The 17,719-nt window shown below is 26.3% G+C and overlaps 1 protein-coding gene across 1 annotated transcript in view; it reads right to left on the minus strand.

Moving 5' to 3' along the window:
• LOC111629075 (cyclin-dependent kinase 17-like) overlaps positions 1-17,719 on the minus strand; it is a 154,753-nt gene that overhangs the window by 77,959 nt on the left and 59,075 nt on the right. Inside the window, exons 2-3 of the mRNA XM_023372936.1 lie at positions 3,002-3,120; positions 8-130 (exon numbers count right to left, since the gene is read on the minus strand). Of these exons, the coding sequence (XP_023228704.1) occupies positions 8-130; positions 3,002-3,120 (242 nt within the window). The remainder of the gene's footprint in view (positions 1-7; positions 131-3,001; positions 3,121-17,719) is intronic.

The following is a 17,719-nucleotide window of genomic DNA, read 5'->3' on the forward strand; positions in this document are numbered from 1 at the left end:
AACTTACCAAAGATTGTCTTCTTACTGTCCTGCTTATTGGACCTTCCAAAGTTGGACTTATTATTTGTTTTTCAAGAAAACTGTTTGGCAAATGCAGATCAACTGGCAGTGAAAGTCTTTTACTAATATCCTAACAAAAAAAATGTAAGAAAAATTTGTATTTATTTAATTGTAATAAAATAAATAATTTATTTTTATTTTTATTTTGTACAAATAAATAAATTCTTAATTCTTTTTTTTAGGCAGTTAAAAAGGTTTCATCTGGCAACAGCAATTTATATGAAAGTACTGAATGTTCTTATAATATACAATTGTATTAAGGAATTTTGTTTTTAAAGTGTCAAAATATAAATTAGTAAGTATTCTTTTAGTTATCAAGTAAATGATTATGAAAAAACAACAGGACATTCAATTATCTGAATTTGCTGAAAATATAAAATTCATAAAAATTTATCAGAAAACAGAAATTGCAGTCTTACAATGAAATGTATAGTTTGATATTATTATATCTAAGCAATATAACTTTCATTGGGAGGCCAAAATTGCTTACTATTTGTTAAAATAAACTATCATTTAATGTAAATTCTTATAGGCAGTTCTACATAATAACATTAATGAGAATTAAAGTATTTTGTAATCATTATTTAAATGTATTCTCTCTTAATACATACTAATTAATACATACATTAAGGAATCTGTTTCATGATATTTTGCCATTTCTTTTATTTTATCTCCTAGATATTATATATTTCATTCATTCCAATCTTTCCACATTCATAGATTTATGTTACTTGAAAATATTTCATTAACTAATTTTATTGTTTTTCAAAGTTTCATGTACACATACAACCTGAAAAACTGATTATTTACCTATTATTTTCTGTACTGGCATATTTTTTGTATTACTCAAATAAAAAATATTTTTGCATAAAGTATTCATTCCAGCTACTAAAGTAACTGGATAGAGTTACTGTTAGAATACAAAAGATGTTTGAGACTCATATATCTTAGCATCGCTATGTAATATTTTATTTGAGCAGTTGATTTAATTATAAATAGAAACTTTTAAATTTCAATAAGACCTATTGAAAACAAAAACCTTAATAAAATGGAAACCTTCCTAACAGAAAGAAAAAGAAAACTTCAGAATGGAGTGATATTTCTACATTATATTTTACTATAAGTCAGAAATCTGTCTAATGTGAAAATGGAATATGTTTTTGGGTACAAAAAAGTAATTTAACCTAAATAAAGTGGAAAATTATAATTTCTCTTGTATAAAATATTATTTCCAGATATAATGAGACACTGCAGAGTATGACAAACTATTCCAAAAAGAATTTCAAACTTTTTCAGAGAAATGGTTATGTTACAAAAAAAAAGGACATACAAATACAAGGTCTATGTTAATATAGTCTTTGCTTAAATTAACCAAGGACATTTTTTATCACTTGTATATATGAGATAAATCTTATAAGAATATATAAGAAATATATAAGAAAAGAAGAAAAAACCACTGTCTTGCCTATATATGAGAATGATAATGAGATTAAGCCAGAACTAGAACAGGCTAACCCTAATACGAAGAAAATACCACATAAACCAGCTTAGCAATTTAGAAGTGTTAGAAATATTTAAGGTAAACCTCCAGAGCCTATATATCAATTTTAAAAAAAAGAAACAAATCTCAAGATCATAGCAAGTTATTTTTGACCTGACATTATAGTAAGCACAAAAGTGCATCCTACTGGATATTCAACAGAAAAATTTAAAAACAAACATTCAAATTCAAATACATCAAAATCAATTCTAACAACACATCTAAATTTTATGCTCGGCAAAAATTCAGGTGTGTTATTATAATTAATTGTAATTGCTGAGAGAAAGGTGGATACATCAGAATATTATATGCATTCCAAGCTAGAACACTAGCATTGGAGAGATTGGATTTTTTTAGGTAACTCCACCCAAGGAAGAACCTAAGTGTGAACAAAAAACATTCATAACAGTTTTCACAATTAAATGCAAGGCTTAAAAAATAAGGTTAAGCAAGTTTCATTTATATTTTGTACAAAAACACTAAGCTTCACAATAAGTTTTTCTTCATTATGAAACAAAGACCTTGTTAATTTACTTTGAGCTTCAAAGAAGTCTAAACATAAGAACAGTTTTCCTTAAAATTCTAGGTAATATGTATATTAGAGTATATCAAAGAGAAGATGGGGTGCTGCAGTTCCATACATTAATTTTGTTACTTTAGAATAAAAATAAATATAATAATGCATAAGACATGACTTCAATTAGGTAAGATTAGATAACTAAAGTAATCCTAAGATAATTGAACATCATTCTCTAAAAAATGAGGAGGCATGTGCCTCGATCCCTCAAATCTGCTTTAAACAGCTCCCAAAATCCTAAATAGCCAGCCACTGATGTGTATACCATTATTTCATATATTTTTGTTAAAGCATTATCTTTCTCTCTCTGAGATTAACATTATAGTGCCATCCATGTATAGATGACATGACTCATCCAGATTTTAAAAGTTTAGCATGTCACCTGAAAATAGGTGACATGACTGTAACTGTTCCAGCAAAGAAAAAAAAAAAAAAAAAACAATCTGTAACTCATGAATGAAAAGATAGTTGCCGAAAAATTAGTACCTACATAAATCTTGAATTATTTAACTAACAATCTAAGTAACAAAATTGCAAAAAAAATTATGGTCCTAGAAAGTTTTACTGAATATTATCTGGCAGTCATCTTGTTAGTATAAATCATAATTATTATTTTTAAGTTATGAAAAAATCTTTTTTTTTTCTTTTTTGTTGAGTTAAGGAAACTTGCATTTGTAATTTTTCTGGAATCAAAAATTTCTAGAAATAGATAGTTCTTATAAACAATAACTCATAACAGATTTACATTAAACTACATATAATTTTAAAAATAAAATTTAAAAATTTTTACTTATCAAATTCAAGTTAAATTAATCAATTATTACCTGATTAATTTTTTTGCTCTTAGGTCTAAGTTTAACAGGAGATGATACTTCATCAGATGCTCCCGATGCCTCTTCACTCTCTCCATCTGAACCAATACGTGGATGTTCATGGACAACACCTGAAATTCAATTAAAATATTAAATAAAATAGTTTTTATTATTTAAATATTAGATAAACAAAACTAATGTATTGTTTTTCATAAATAAAAATCTTAGAAATAAATAGGAAATTTTGTTTGTTTGTTTGTAACACTGTCATACAATTGCACACGTGAGGCATTTGTGTTTGAATTTGCAGTGTCATTGAATTTTGTCTTCTTTTCTCCCCACTTTTCTTCAGGAAATTAATCTCTCTTTTTATTTACTTTCTTTTTATTTATTTACTTTTTATTTTTATTTCTTTTTATTTGTATTTTATAGAGATTTTGCAAAAATCCACAGTTTCTTTAGAATAACCATAAAAGTTCATTTTATTAATGCATTATCTGGAAACAAATTGAAATGATTTCCAGAATATTTTCAGATGTAATAGAAGCCTCCCACTTCCATCATAATGTTTTCAATAAGTCTGCCAATAGTTATTCTGTGAAAAGTTTTAATGAAGAAGAAAAAAATGCTTCAATTGACTTTATTCAATTAATAGACACTTTTAATTAAAATCAAACATTATAATATAAAAAAAAAAAAAATCAAAAAATTGTTCTCTCTCTAAAAATAATAATCCAATAAAATACATGCTTAAAGTTTTACTTTTCTACTCTTCCACTCTATTTCTATATATTTTCTTTTAAATTTATTAAAAATACTAAATATTTTTAAAAATCTTCTTCATTAACATTTAATACAATTTGTTACTTTTGCAAAGTTGTCTCTTATTATTACTATTATTATTTTTATATTTTTTTAAAATCAGACACTGTTTCTGATTTGAAAAATTTATCATTAGGAAGAAATATATTTGTATTTAAAATGCCAAAATGCAGTAAAAATTTGTAATATTTATAAAATGCTGTCTACTTTTTCTCAAATGTTTTCACTGTATACCTCATAGTTTTTGTGAACATCTACAGATCATTTCATATATTTTTTTTAATTGAAAGTAATCTTATCTACTGTAGATTATGACTTGCTTCTCATTTTATTGAACAAAATTCAATGATAAAAATCAGCTTTATTAGCTCCAATAAAACAATTTTTTTTTTTTTTTTTATCATTATAAGACATTGGAGTTGTTTTCATTACTTATGAACAAAATTCTCATTATTTTATGGTTAAATAAATAAANTGTGTTATGTAGATAAGTAATTAACAGTTGCTTATAAATCACAATATTTTTATATGAAAGAATAAACTGCAGATGCAAAAAATATATTATGAAATCTTTAACCTGCAATATAATTAAAATTAATAAAATTGTTTCTTGGGAATTTGTCCAATTCTTTAGCCAAAATGATTAATTGAGATATTTAGTGCAAGCAACCAATAGGAAAACAAAGTTAATAACTAAGCACTTTGATACTAACTAATCATAACAAATTAAGCCACAAATTGTTAATTTTTTCTATTGAATTTTACATACATTCATTATTATTTTTTTTATATTTTTTGCATTGAAGTAAATACACTGTGTATAACTTTATGCAAATATGTGTTGTGTAACACTTAATGAGATAGACTAATGACATTTCAGAGTTCTGTGGAATGCTAATTAAAAAGCACTAGTCTATAGCATTAATATCACTACTTACTAAAGTATCTTGAAATTAAACACATTTACTTTTTCATTTAATAAACCTTGTTTTTTATTATCTGGCCATAAGAATATTTTAAAAATATTCATGCATGAATAACTTTTTTTTAATTTAAAAATATCAATGACTATGAACTAAAGATAAAATACATCACTAAAAATTTAATTTAAAAATTACCGATTTGATTATATAATAAAACAGTATTATTATTGTCAGCAGGGATACTAATGACATTATTATTAATTCTGGAGTGTGCATGCAAGTAAAGGATCCACATATGTTAAGACCAGTTATTCCAAAGAAACATATTCAAATTTGAAAAAATGTGTTCTATGAACACACAAACAGTCACAACATATAATTTCTCTCTTATTTTAAGCAAATGAATTAAGAAATTTTCCCCTTTTGTTTGTTCTTCTAAAAAAGACAAGACCAAGGCTTGACTTGATGCAACACACAACTTTACTTCATTTTTATAATGATATGCATTTTGAGTATTTCTAGCACTCCTCTTCAGTCATGAATTTGTTAATAAAGTTGCACATATCCCTTCCAACAATATTTATTACAAACAGAAATCCAAGATCTGAAAACAATAATCTTAATAAAGACAGAACCTTAAGATCCAAAGCAAGCATCTAATTAATTTAAAATCAATTCACTGTACTAAAAATGAAACAAAGCTGTTGCATCAAGTCAAGTATTGGTCCTGTCTTCTTTTAGAAGAACAAAGAAAAAAATTATTAACTGCAGTTCTCTATAATTAATATCATAATTATAAAATAACAATTTTTTCAATTTAACACATATAAAAAATTAAATCAAATCTGTAACAAAAGAATCATAATTTATATGTTCCTAAATAAAAAAAAATTATTTTCATAAAAAAATTAACTGAAAGTTTGTTAGTACACAATACAGCAAAATTCGCACACTCATGAAATCTTTAAAAACAGCAAAAGCAATTTAATTACAAACATTTTTGGTCATTTCTAAAGACTATCCTCAGGTAGAATACAAAATTGAACTTAGCAAAAAAAGAATATAACAGGTAATTTTCTGAACGTGGAATGTCGATTGTTTTTTCATTAAGTTTGATTTTGTATTCTATCCGAGGATGGTCTTTAAAAATTACTGAAAATATTTGTAATTAAATTGTTTCTGCTGTTTTTAAAGGTTTCATGAATGTCTGAATTTCCATATTTGTAGTTTCTGTTTTTACAGCAAAATAATAGATAATCTGTAACACTTTTACTTTTAAAATTTTTTTCAGTTAGCGATAAATTATGTAAATATCTTTCCTGTATTTGACTGCACATGAATATATAGTTATTTTATTACACATACTGTATAATATTAGTCTTGACTATAAATAAAATTTATTTATTCTAAAAATGTGTTGTTTCAAAATTGCACAAGAAATAAAATATTTTAAACCTATAAGCCTGAAAAATGGGATATATATATATATATACATACAGGGTATATCAGAATACTGTTTTAAAAATTTGGGGGATTATAAAGGATGAAATTTTGAACGTTTTGATATAAGGAACCTATAACTGGAAATGTGATATAATGTTTCTACAGCACTTTTCACGTTCCATGCGGTTGGTATGCTGAATGAAACAATAATAATAATAATAATAAAGGAGAAGGAAGGGCTGTCTGATTTTGCAAAGTTAGCTCACTACGAAGAGAAGGGAGTGAAGAAAAGGTTGAAGGAAGGGTTCTGAAGGGAGAAGTATAAAGGAAAAGAGGAAAAGTAACGCTGAAAAAAGTTATTAGGACCTCAGAGTGCTGCATTGGAAATTATTAGTAACCAAAATTACAAAAGTTGACAAGACCATTATACAGTATTAACAATTACGAGAAATGGTCTGGTTACAGTAAAATGCAAAACCCATTACATAAGGGTAGGTATAAACTAACCTTAAACACTGCAATGTTACAATAACATTAAGAACTGGTTACAATTTTAACACGCAGAGAGAATGTAAATATCAGCTTACTATGATATAATAATAATACAGATTACATGGTACAGTACGTGAGGACCTGATACATATAAATGGGAATTTTTTTTTTAATCTAGAATCTAAAACTAAACTAATACTAGACAACTAAACTATGTACAGAAGAATTCTACATGGCTGATCAATCAATCGCTGATAGCATCACTTTTCCGATTTTTCACTGTCTTCCTGTTCATCTTGTCTGTTCTTGTTTTCATTCTTGAGAATTTTTTCTTTCCTGTAGAAGTCTGGCAGAAGAGCCCTGGTGCTTTCAATAAACCTTTCAAAACACTTCCAGAGATTTTTCTTATCAAAAATGTTTTGTAGTGTCGGTGGCCAATTATGACCTTCTTGAAGGCATTCCCTANTCCACTAATGATACTTTTATACTCAATCAGGAAAGGCATATCATATAATTTTTAGTTAGGAGTCCAAATTATTCACAAAGCATATAAATAAATCCATGTATTTTCTCATAAAGTAATGAAAAACTTTCTACATTATTTTGCAATTCCACAGCTTTTTACACTAAAACAACATTCTTTTTACGGCATTTCAACATTATAATTCATCTGATAACGTCAACTTTATCTATACTAAGGTTACAACAGTAAAGTCGAATAGAAATGCCTGCCTTGGGGTGAGATTTAGGGCCATTTTAAAGCGATCAACGTCTTCGTTTACACTCAAATCGTTAGTGTGTTGCATCGTAAATCTACTACGGATTTTACTGACATATAACTAGACCATCCAAACATTAAAATAGTAAGCATTAGATCGATAAGTTATCTAGCTAGCCTTTTGATTATCTAGATAACATAAATCAATGACGAACATCATTCCTCAACTGATATTCTTCCGGATAGGAGGGGGAAAATCAGTTAGAGGAGGAAAATTCGATAAAATAAATGGGGTGGACGTAAATTTTAAATCGTTATTTCTTCCTGAACGAGAGAAAGGGATGGCTCTGCAAAGATATTACCCATTTTTTCGTAATTTAATTAGCATAAAAAATAAATTTCTATACATTAAAGAAGTTTTAAAGATTACGCTAGAAAATGCCACTTGCATTGTTATATTCAAATAAAGTCTCCCCTACCTCTCCTAATTAAAAGTGCAAACGAAAGTTTCTCACAAACATTAATCACGAGATGTAACCATGACTTAAACGAATTTAGCCTATGCCAATTCAAGAACTGAATCAGAAAAATCAATAGAATACGTTTAATCCGTATTCCTTAGTGAAAAGTTTAAATTCAAAATTAAATTTTAAAAAAATGATATAAATAAGAAAAGCAATTTTATTAATAAAATTTTGTTTTTATTTCAATGCTGTCACTTTCAAAGAACAGACATTTTTAAAACTGAATAAGGATATTAAAATTGCTAATGATGCAAAACATTATATAAACAGAAAGATTTCTTTTTTTATTATTTACACTTCATATTAAAAATTTCTTTCCTGGTGACAAAAACATTTTAAATTAAATTTTATTATATAAATAATAATTATAAATTTTAAATACAAGAAAAAAATCTACTTTAATATCGAACATTATATTAAAAATGACTATAAACAATTAAAATTTATTTTAACTAAAATAATAATATTCCATAAATAAATAATTTATGAAATAGCTGATATACTTTTTTGTTCATCAACAAAATAAATCAGAATTAAATTTTTCAAATTCATCCAATAAGACAATAATAAAATTAAAACTTTAAAAAAAATCACAGCATTAATAATTTATAATTCAACAATTTAAACAAATAAAGAAATATGATAAATCTTAAAAGTTATTTATATTTTCATAACAAATTATTATTATTAAAATAAGTTAAGACAGAAATAACTACTGCATTGATATGCAAAGTAACGCAATGATGTAAAATCTACCATAAAAAGTTAGAAAATCGGTCAGTATATTTTTCTATTCCCTTAGCGAATATAAAAAACGAATACCGTCTTATAAAATGTTCTCTCTGTGGAATATTTACTTGTATATTTCTTGGATTCATACATTAATACTTTTTCTAAACCATCATTGGAATTGCTTTTCAAACTTTCGTATTTTATTTCAGTCTTTAGAGTAAATCATAAAAATAAAAAACTAACGATTCTTATCAAAGTTTTATTATTAATTTAATAAAAAAATTGTTTAATTTGTCATTAAAAAGCCTCTCAAGCACTCTCAGTTTATATTAAATAATAGACTATAAGTTAGAAGCCAGCTGTGATATTCGAATAAAAATATTAACAAGAAGAAAAAAATAAAATACTGTACATACAATTATAATTCGATTGACTGTGAATTTAACTATTTAATTTTGTTCATTTAGATATATTTTATTTTTTAAAACACCAAAATTAATCTGTCTTAGAATTATTCCTTATCAAAATTTTAATAAAAGCAATCAAAATTAATACAAAACTTTACGAAGTAATAGCAACAAATTGCCAATATATTATCATTTTTATTGAACTTTTGTATGATATGTGCATTTTTTAATTTATTATTTTATTTAATCAATGCAAATATTGTATGTCGCAACGACTGTAAAAATATATTCTGTATGTGCTTTTTCAGCATATCTTTATGGCGAAGATTAAAACAGGAAGAAAATGTATTGTATATTTTTAAACCGTCTTGCTCACCATTATGAGAATAAAATTCTAAACTACACTCATTAACATATTTACTGTAGTAAAAAATGATCATAAATATAAATTATATCTCGTCATAAGATGAATCCTTACGAATAGCTTAACATAAAAAAATTTTATGATGTCAATGCACAAATCTGACAAAAAAAATGCATCCAATGACGTCATCCAATGACGTTTATTGATTATTTTGATAAACTTATCATTTCATTTTCTAAATTTGATCTTTTCTGTTTTTGAAAAACAATATTTAATAAAAACTTGTTTATCAGTAAGAAGTCAAAGACATCGAATTTGCCTAAATATCCCGTTTTTTTCTCTTCTGATTTTTAGTTCAAACTTGTGGTGCTCATTTTATTCGTGAGATAAATTTCTAAGATAGTAAAAATTCTTCCCTAGTCTAGTACCATCTACGTATTTCGTTCAATGAATAATGCATATTTTTTATTTATATTTCTGCATACTAATTCTGGAAGATGTTCTCTGCCAATGGCGATCAATAGGAATACCCCATTTTTTCATACTTTATTTTGCTTCTCGATTTCTAGACAAGAAAATTCATTTAACTGTTATCATCATCTTATTATGATCAATTTTACTAACATTTAAAGCGATTTTCTATCTGTTTTCAATTGTAGTTGCGCAGTTTTCTACACCTTCCACATGTTATGATATCATTTCTTTCTTCATTTTTGTTTTTAAATCATCTTCTTCACAGTTTTCTTTTGTTATTTTCTGTCGGAAATTGCATATATAATAATTATAATTACTTTTACTCTTGTTTACTGCTGTATCAGGACGTCATACTGACTCGCCACATAATAACAAACGTTCTGAATTTCTATACACTTTTAAACTATTCTTTCTAAAATTTATTTTCACGGTATTGTTATATGAAAGCAATAAATAATTATGTCAACATTGTTTTTATAGGTTAAAAATTCGAATTATTTTTAAGTCGAGTTCGTAATAATTATTTTCTTTATTAATACTTTTTAAGTTACAGATGGGAATTGTNGGCATTTATTAGTGTTTCTCTTCTTAAAGCGGTAGAGGTAGGCCATAAAATTGCCGTGCCCCATTAAACATTGGGTGGTTTCGGATCTAGGTTTGTAGTAATTAGCCTTGATGCAATTAGTAATAGAGGGAATAAACTGGTGGCAAAGTCTCCCCATTGTAGAATTATTCCAATTTTCCTGCCATTCAAGTAGTGCCCATTCGTTTGCTGAATGAAACAGCAGAATACAGTATTTATGACAAGTTTTATTGACAAAACAGTAGAGTACAATAAAACTGTACATTGAATCAGTGCACTACTTTAGAGTAAATGTTCAATGTGATGACCACCAACTTCGACTCACGTTGACTAGCTGTGTGTTTACAGCACAGTGCCAGTGGATGCAAGGGGTGACCTGAAGGACGACAAGCACTAAGTACACAATGACCTATACACAGCTCAGTTAGACCACTGTAGTTGTGTGTTTATAATCTTCCATCCTCAGCAATAACATGACGTCAATGGACAGAAGGGTAGCTACCAAAGTAAAGGGCAGTCAAGCACTTCCTACCACTGTAGGCACTTTAGTTCAAATTTCCAGCTAGAGGTTCCTTATATCAAAATGTTCAAAATTTCATCCTCTACAATCCCCCAAACTTTTAAAACGTCATTCTGATACACCCTGTAAATATATTTGTTTTTACATTTTTCTTAGGACTTCCTCATAGAAAGCCCTAAGAAGAGTGAGTGAAAAAAAGAGCATATTAGAGACAATAGAGAGGCAAAAAAGCTAATTGGATGGGAAACATGATTCAAGGCTTATGAAATGACATTATGGAAGGAATGGTTGCAGGAAAAAAGAAATGAGGGAGGAGTATTAAAATAGTGGATGACTTAAAAGAGGGTAATTATAAGGAGGTAAAGACAAGTGTGCAGGATAGATTAGTATGGAAAAAGTGGTGGTGCTCATCAGGCCTGCTATAACTAACATTGTTGTTAATGTTCTTTTGGTCTGTGTCTTTTTGGCCTTACATTGTTGATGTTCTAACATTCATTCAAAATTCATATTTTAAAATTTTGAGATCATAATTACTGTATTTTTTGTTTAAATATAGTGATTTTGTAAATTATATTTTAAAACTTTTTAAGTATTTCAACATTCCTTGTGAAATACTTGTATGAACTTAGATCATCTAAACTTGATTTACAGTGTATTTGAAATTTACAGCACTGAAAATGCTAATTTTCATGTTATATGGTGATATAATCTTCATTTGATATAAAATCTTAAGTATTTATATAAATTATATATATATATATATTATTTCATTTATAACAATAAAATTCTTTATTCTTTGTTGAATTTATTAGGCAATGAGGAAAGGCAAATAACACCACCTCATTAACAAAACAAAAGTGATAATTTCTCAATAAGATCCGAAAAATGTTATTACAGGATGATCATAATTAAAGAGTAGATGTCTAGAGCTTTCTGTAGAAAGAACTATTGGACAAGTCACAACCAAATTTGTTACAGACAACTGTCCCAAGTATGTGGATTTCAAATTCGGGAAAAATGTTTGCTTTAAAATTCAGCCACTTGGATGACATTTGATGCTGTTATCTCCTAAATGTGCATATTAAACATTGCACATTTTTAAACGAATTTCGGGCTTTTTAGGTGTCGAAATTCCTTAAATGCCACGCTGGCATTTTTTTCCTTAATAAATGAGTTTAATAATTTAAATAACGCAAGATCATAAATATCTAAGAATTGTGAAAAACATTTTGCCTCGTCAGAAAATGTACGTAATATTCACATTAACGGGACGGGACAGCAGCATAAAACTTCACCCTAGCGACTAAATTTTAAAATGAAATTTTTCCCGAAACTGGAAACCATATACTCGGTACAGTAGATATAACAAATTTAACCGATATTTACCCAAAACTTTTTTATACAGAGAACACTTACCCTTTAATTATGATTATCTGTATATAAATATTACGCAAAATATTTATAAGTAAAATTGAAAACTTAACTTATCAAACATAAGCTTTTAAAATAAATAATATAAATTCTTAAGCAATATAAAACAAATTAAAAGATAGCAGTAAAGTCATAACAAATTTGAAAGACCTTGCAAAGTATTTTCAAGTTTCTTGCTCGAAGTTATTTCTTATGGTAAATACAGTAGTACTTCTTTATTCCAATTTATTGAAAGAAAAAATTGATGTACAGAATCACAACCGACTACATCTGACAAAGATAAATTCCACTAACAGCTGGACTAGTCACTAATATGTGGGTAAAGATAGTGGGAGGGATTACACACTGTGATTAATAGGAAAAGCTATATTCCCTAATTTCATCTGAAGCGTTAAGTCAGGGATTCATGTTCGATCGCAAAACGTCTGAAATTGATCCATTTTCACTTAGAGAAGATCTCCTAAATATCCTTTGTTTTGAATAAGAAATAAGGAAAACAGGCAATTTTGAATAAATCCTGCCCATTACAAACAAACTTTTTATCTTAATTAAACTTTAAGATGTGCAAAATTTCAATAGTTCATAAAATGATATCAAATTAAAATAGTGAATTTTAAATCCAAATTAACAAATAACCGGACCTACTACTACTGTAAAGAAATGTTTAATTAATGGTAAATTTCGTTTATGAAGTAAATTTTTAAGTTTATTTTATAAATACTTTGTTTATTCTGATCATATTTAAACATGACAAAATCTGAACAAAAATTCTTAGTAGTGTTATACAAATAAAATTATAAAAATATTGATATTTTAAAAGAATATTGGTATTTTTAAAACAAACTGTACAATAATTTTTTCATCGTTTACACGATATTTATTTAATATTGAAATATTTAAAAAATCTAGCAACGAGTTGCGTAAATTTTCCGGCTATGGACTCGGCTTTCGTCTAACTAACTCCGTTCTCGAGATTAAGGAATAACAGACGGACGACAGTGGAAATTTATAGGTCTACAATTTTTTCCAAATTGCAATCCAATAACGAGTAAAATCTTCATTAAGTCCGACCCTTCTCGAGATATAACACATGACACCCCTTTGTCTCTTTACCTCTCGACCTTTAACCACCAAAATTTAATAGCATCAAAGCCCCTTACACACAAGCTACCATGCCAAATTTCGTTTCATCAACATAAACGTATCTTGAGATATTAAACGAAATATATGCAAACACGAAATTTTTCTTACATTATTATTATTGATTCAGGAGGACAGAAAACGCACGCAAAAATCACGGAGGGTCAATTTTTACACGATCCCGATACTTTCCCTTGTTATGTATACATAACAATCGGAAAAGTAACAACGTAAATAATAAAACTTTAACAAAATAACATAATAAATTTAATCATTATCCACTTGCGGTTAAATGCAAGAATATCTAGGCCATAAAATTTTACGTCATGATACAATACCATAATGTAATCGCAAGAATATCTGGACCATGATGTTCTAATCTGCGGTACAATCATATCACAAGATCTTATAACAACTTTTTGCAATAACTCAACCGAAGAGAAACAATATAATTTGTAATATAAATCGCTCAACGCTTGCATTAAATTAACCTTGTACAATTGTAAAATTGGAAACTTTGCAATATATAACCAAAAGACTACAAAATTATACCACAAAAATCCTCTTTTTAAATAAAAAGATTTATTTTATAATGACTAATAAGAGATATTATTTTTAGAATAAAATTCAACTAGCTGGATTTAGACCTAATTGTTTAGTTTAAAATAAATTTGTTTTCGAAACAATTATTGTTTTAAACCAAACAAGCTTACTATTTTCTAAATTATAATAAATATAACAAATCAGTCGATGTTTAGTAAAAGTTTTCAAAAGTTGGTGAATTTTATTAAAAATTTTTACTATAACCATGAATGACACAGTATTTCTTCCTCCTCGAATTTTAATCCTATTTCTCCAAGAAAGTTAAAAAATAAAGTGATATAATTTTGTTCAAGTTAAACACTGAATAGTACTTATCGAGTAGGTGATATTCACCTCGAAAGAAATATAAATAAATAAAACCCTAAAGATTCTTGAGAATTTATTAAAAATTAAAATTATATTAAAAACGATGTTAAAAATTACAATCAACAGCTTGTAACTTAAGTTAAGAAGACAATCAAACTTTGAGGATGTTTAATAAAATTTGTATGCTGCACACAGAATATTGATAACTACATAATTTACTATATATGTCTGTACAATAAACAAACAAAGCTTATCGATTTAATGATGAAAATAGTATAAGATAATTTTTTAAATCTTTATCTAAATGAATTGCTATAAATTTTATCCTAAATTCCGATTAATTTCCTCAATAAGATTAGATTATAATCTCTCTCTTCTAATGGAACGTCTTCAAACAATCAGAAATGAAAGATATGATAGTAATGTAACATAATATTAAATAAAATAAACCTTTTACCTTTGGAAATCAATCTTTATTTGTATTTATTTGTTACCTCAAACATATTTAAATATACAAGTATTGTTCGGTAGAGATACAAACCAAACTGCATGTTACATAGCAAATATATCAATATGAAGAATTTATGGATTATAAATATTATAGGATTCAGTGAACTAATCCTTCTATCAGCAAGTACCATCTAACTGTACTATATATTTCATAGCGGCCTCGAGTCTGTCCTTGGCCTGCTAAACTGCGCCAAAAACATACACTTCAATTTTCTTCTTATAGGTTGTTCCGCTTATAAAACATGACATTTTGTTCGTATTTATCACCACAAAGCTACCTAAGGTATTTGATATTAATAAAATGATTAATTATAAAATGTCTAATGGTATGTTTTTCTATATTTAATTTCCTTTCAATAAAATGTAATAGAAAAACGCCGATAAAAAATTCCCGAGCTATGTTTCATCAAATATTAATTTAATGAAGAAATAGTCTATATCATAAATAAATGATTCAATAACTTTTTATAGATTCATTGATATTAAAGATAAAAATCAATATTAAAAACTTTCTGAAGACTAAATCTATAAGCTTAATAAACGTTAAGTAAATACTACAATGATCGATAACAAACAGAGAGTTGATAAATGTAAAACTCAATGGATACATCACAATATATTGCGATATAAAACGTTTTGTTTCTATTAAATAGCTTTTAACTTAATGTAATGGCAAAAATACGAATGCATAAGATAAATTACGAAAATCGAATGTAAAAATAATATTTTTTTAATGCACTCGTAGTTAAATAAAAGTTTAAAATAACTTAAAAACTCAATTTTTTTTTAATTACGAAATATTTTCAGTTAAATCATACGTTAAAAAATGCTGTTTTTAAAATATTGTTATTGCTGATATACTGAGAATTAGTCTAGTATTCAACACGTGAGAGTTAAAGTATGGTAAATATTTAAATTATCTGAATGACGTATTTAAAATTTACTAAAGGACATAGAAATGTAAGCATTGCGGAATGCTTACATTTCAGATTACTATCATCGAATAAATAAATAAATAAAATGATAAGCAAAGAGAAATTTTCAAAATTCTGAAATCATCAAAATAATATGCTTTAATATGTAGGCCTCATATGTAGATTATCTAGATTCTAGAGTATTATCCATGCGGCACTTCCTAATCCTGGAAACCTTTTAAATTATTATAACTTTTTTTGTAAATTCTATAATATATAATTATTAGAGTATACATATTTATATCAACGTGATTATTGCATGGTTCTAAATACAAGTTAATTATTATGTATGAAAATAATAATTCGAAGTTTATTTTATTTTTTCTGTAGTTAATAAAATATATAGCATTTATCATAATACACTCAGCAAATAATTATTATTAAGTAGATTTCAGTTTATTATACTAAGTAATACCTAATTATTATTTATTTATCTTACTAAGGTTCACGTGCAAAAACCATTTTCAGTAGCCCAAAAAAATCAATATACCAAATTATCAATATACATTAAACATTTAAGAGAAGCTTAAATGCATAAGATAGTGAACGAAAAATCTGAAGTATCCGTCTCCTAACTTTCTTCATAAAATACAAAATAAGTCCGTAAATATCGTAATATCGTAAAATAAAAACTATTTTAAATGCTTTCAAGGATTTACAATACTTTTTTATAATTTATAAAATGGAAAAATGTGTACGATGGTACAAATGAGATTTGGAGGAAGTGATTGAAGATGGATTTAATAATCTTGGTACAAGTATAAATGAATATTAAAGTTATCCTAAATGCAATACTAAAAGGTATTATATCATAAATAAGTTAATAATTATTTAATAAACTATATGATATTTATGAATTGATTATTAAATGATTTTCTTGTTTAAAATTCGAGAAGGAAAAAGCTGTTATTAATTTGTATCTTTTCTCGCAATTTATCTGATATTGACTAGTAAAAGTTTTCCAAATAATAATCATTTCTCAAGTCTACCGAAAATTTCGGAAAAAGTTATTTAGAGAATCAATGTTCTGTTTGTTTATTATTATTTTTTTCCCATTCTTGCACGTCCTATAATAAATGATAATTAAGAAACAAACAGTTTATGTTCTCCTTTCTTAACAAACTTCAGTAGATTGGTTGACACGTCAGAATCAGACTGTTCAATCTATCCACAGAAGGGGGAAAACACTAAAAGTTTTCGTTTCTATTTTAATATCGATCGTTTTAAAAATCGAAATGTTGCAGTTTAAGAAGTAACAAATTTTTGATCCTAATCACTTTTGTAAATTAATAAAATTTATCAAATACACATTGATATTGCCTCAAAACTCAAAATTAATCAAATAAATAATTTGATTAATTTTGACATTTTGACAAAATTTTGATTAATAAATATTTTGACAAAATTTCTCATCGAAAATATATTCTCCCCAAACATATTATTGAAAAAATATCATTATAATCACTTAAAATTATTTACTTCGAAGTTATTTACTTACTCGAATAATCTTTAGTTCATTTATTGTTTGTATCCATTTGTATTTTCAAAAACTTTTTCGAAAAATGACCTAGTTTTATTCAATGCAAATTTTCAAAGATTCAACAAAATTAATTAACTAAATATTTTTTTATTTTTAAATGAATATGAGTTTTATGACACTGGATATGATGTAAAATTTGTAAATATAATTTTTGTCTTGTTTATGTATTCTGTTATTTATTTATTTGTCGTTACGACAAGAATAAGAAACGAGAATCCATTTTA

The sequence above is a fragment of the Centruroides sculpturatus genome, unplaced genomic scaffold, assembly GCF_000671375.1.
Source record: "Centruroides sculpturatus isolate CEXI.00-Female unplaced genomic scaffold, Cexi_2.0 scaffold538, whole genome shotgun sequence".
Taxonomy (NCBI): Eukaryota; Metazoa; Arthropoda; class Arachnida; order Scorpiones; family Buthidae; genus Centruroides; species Centruroides sculpturatus.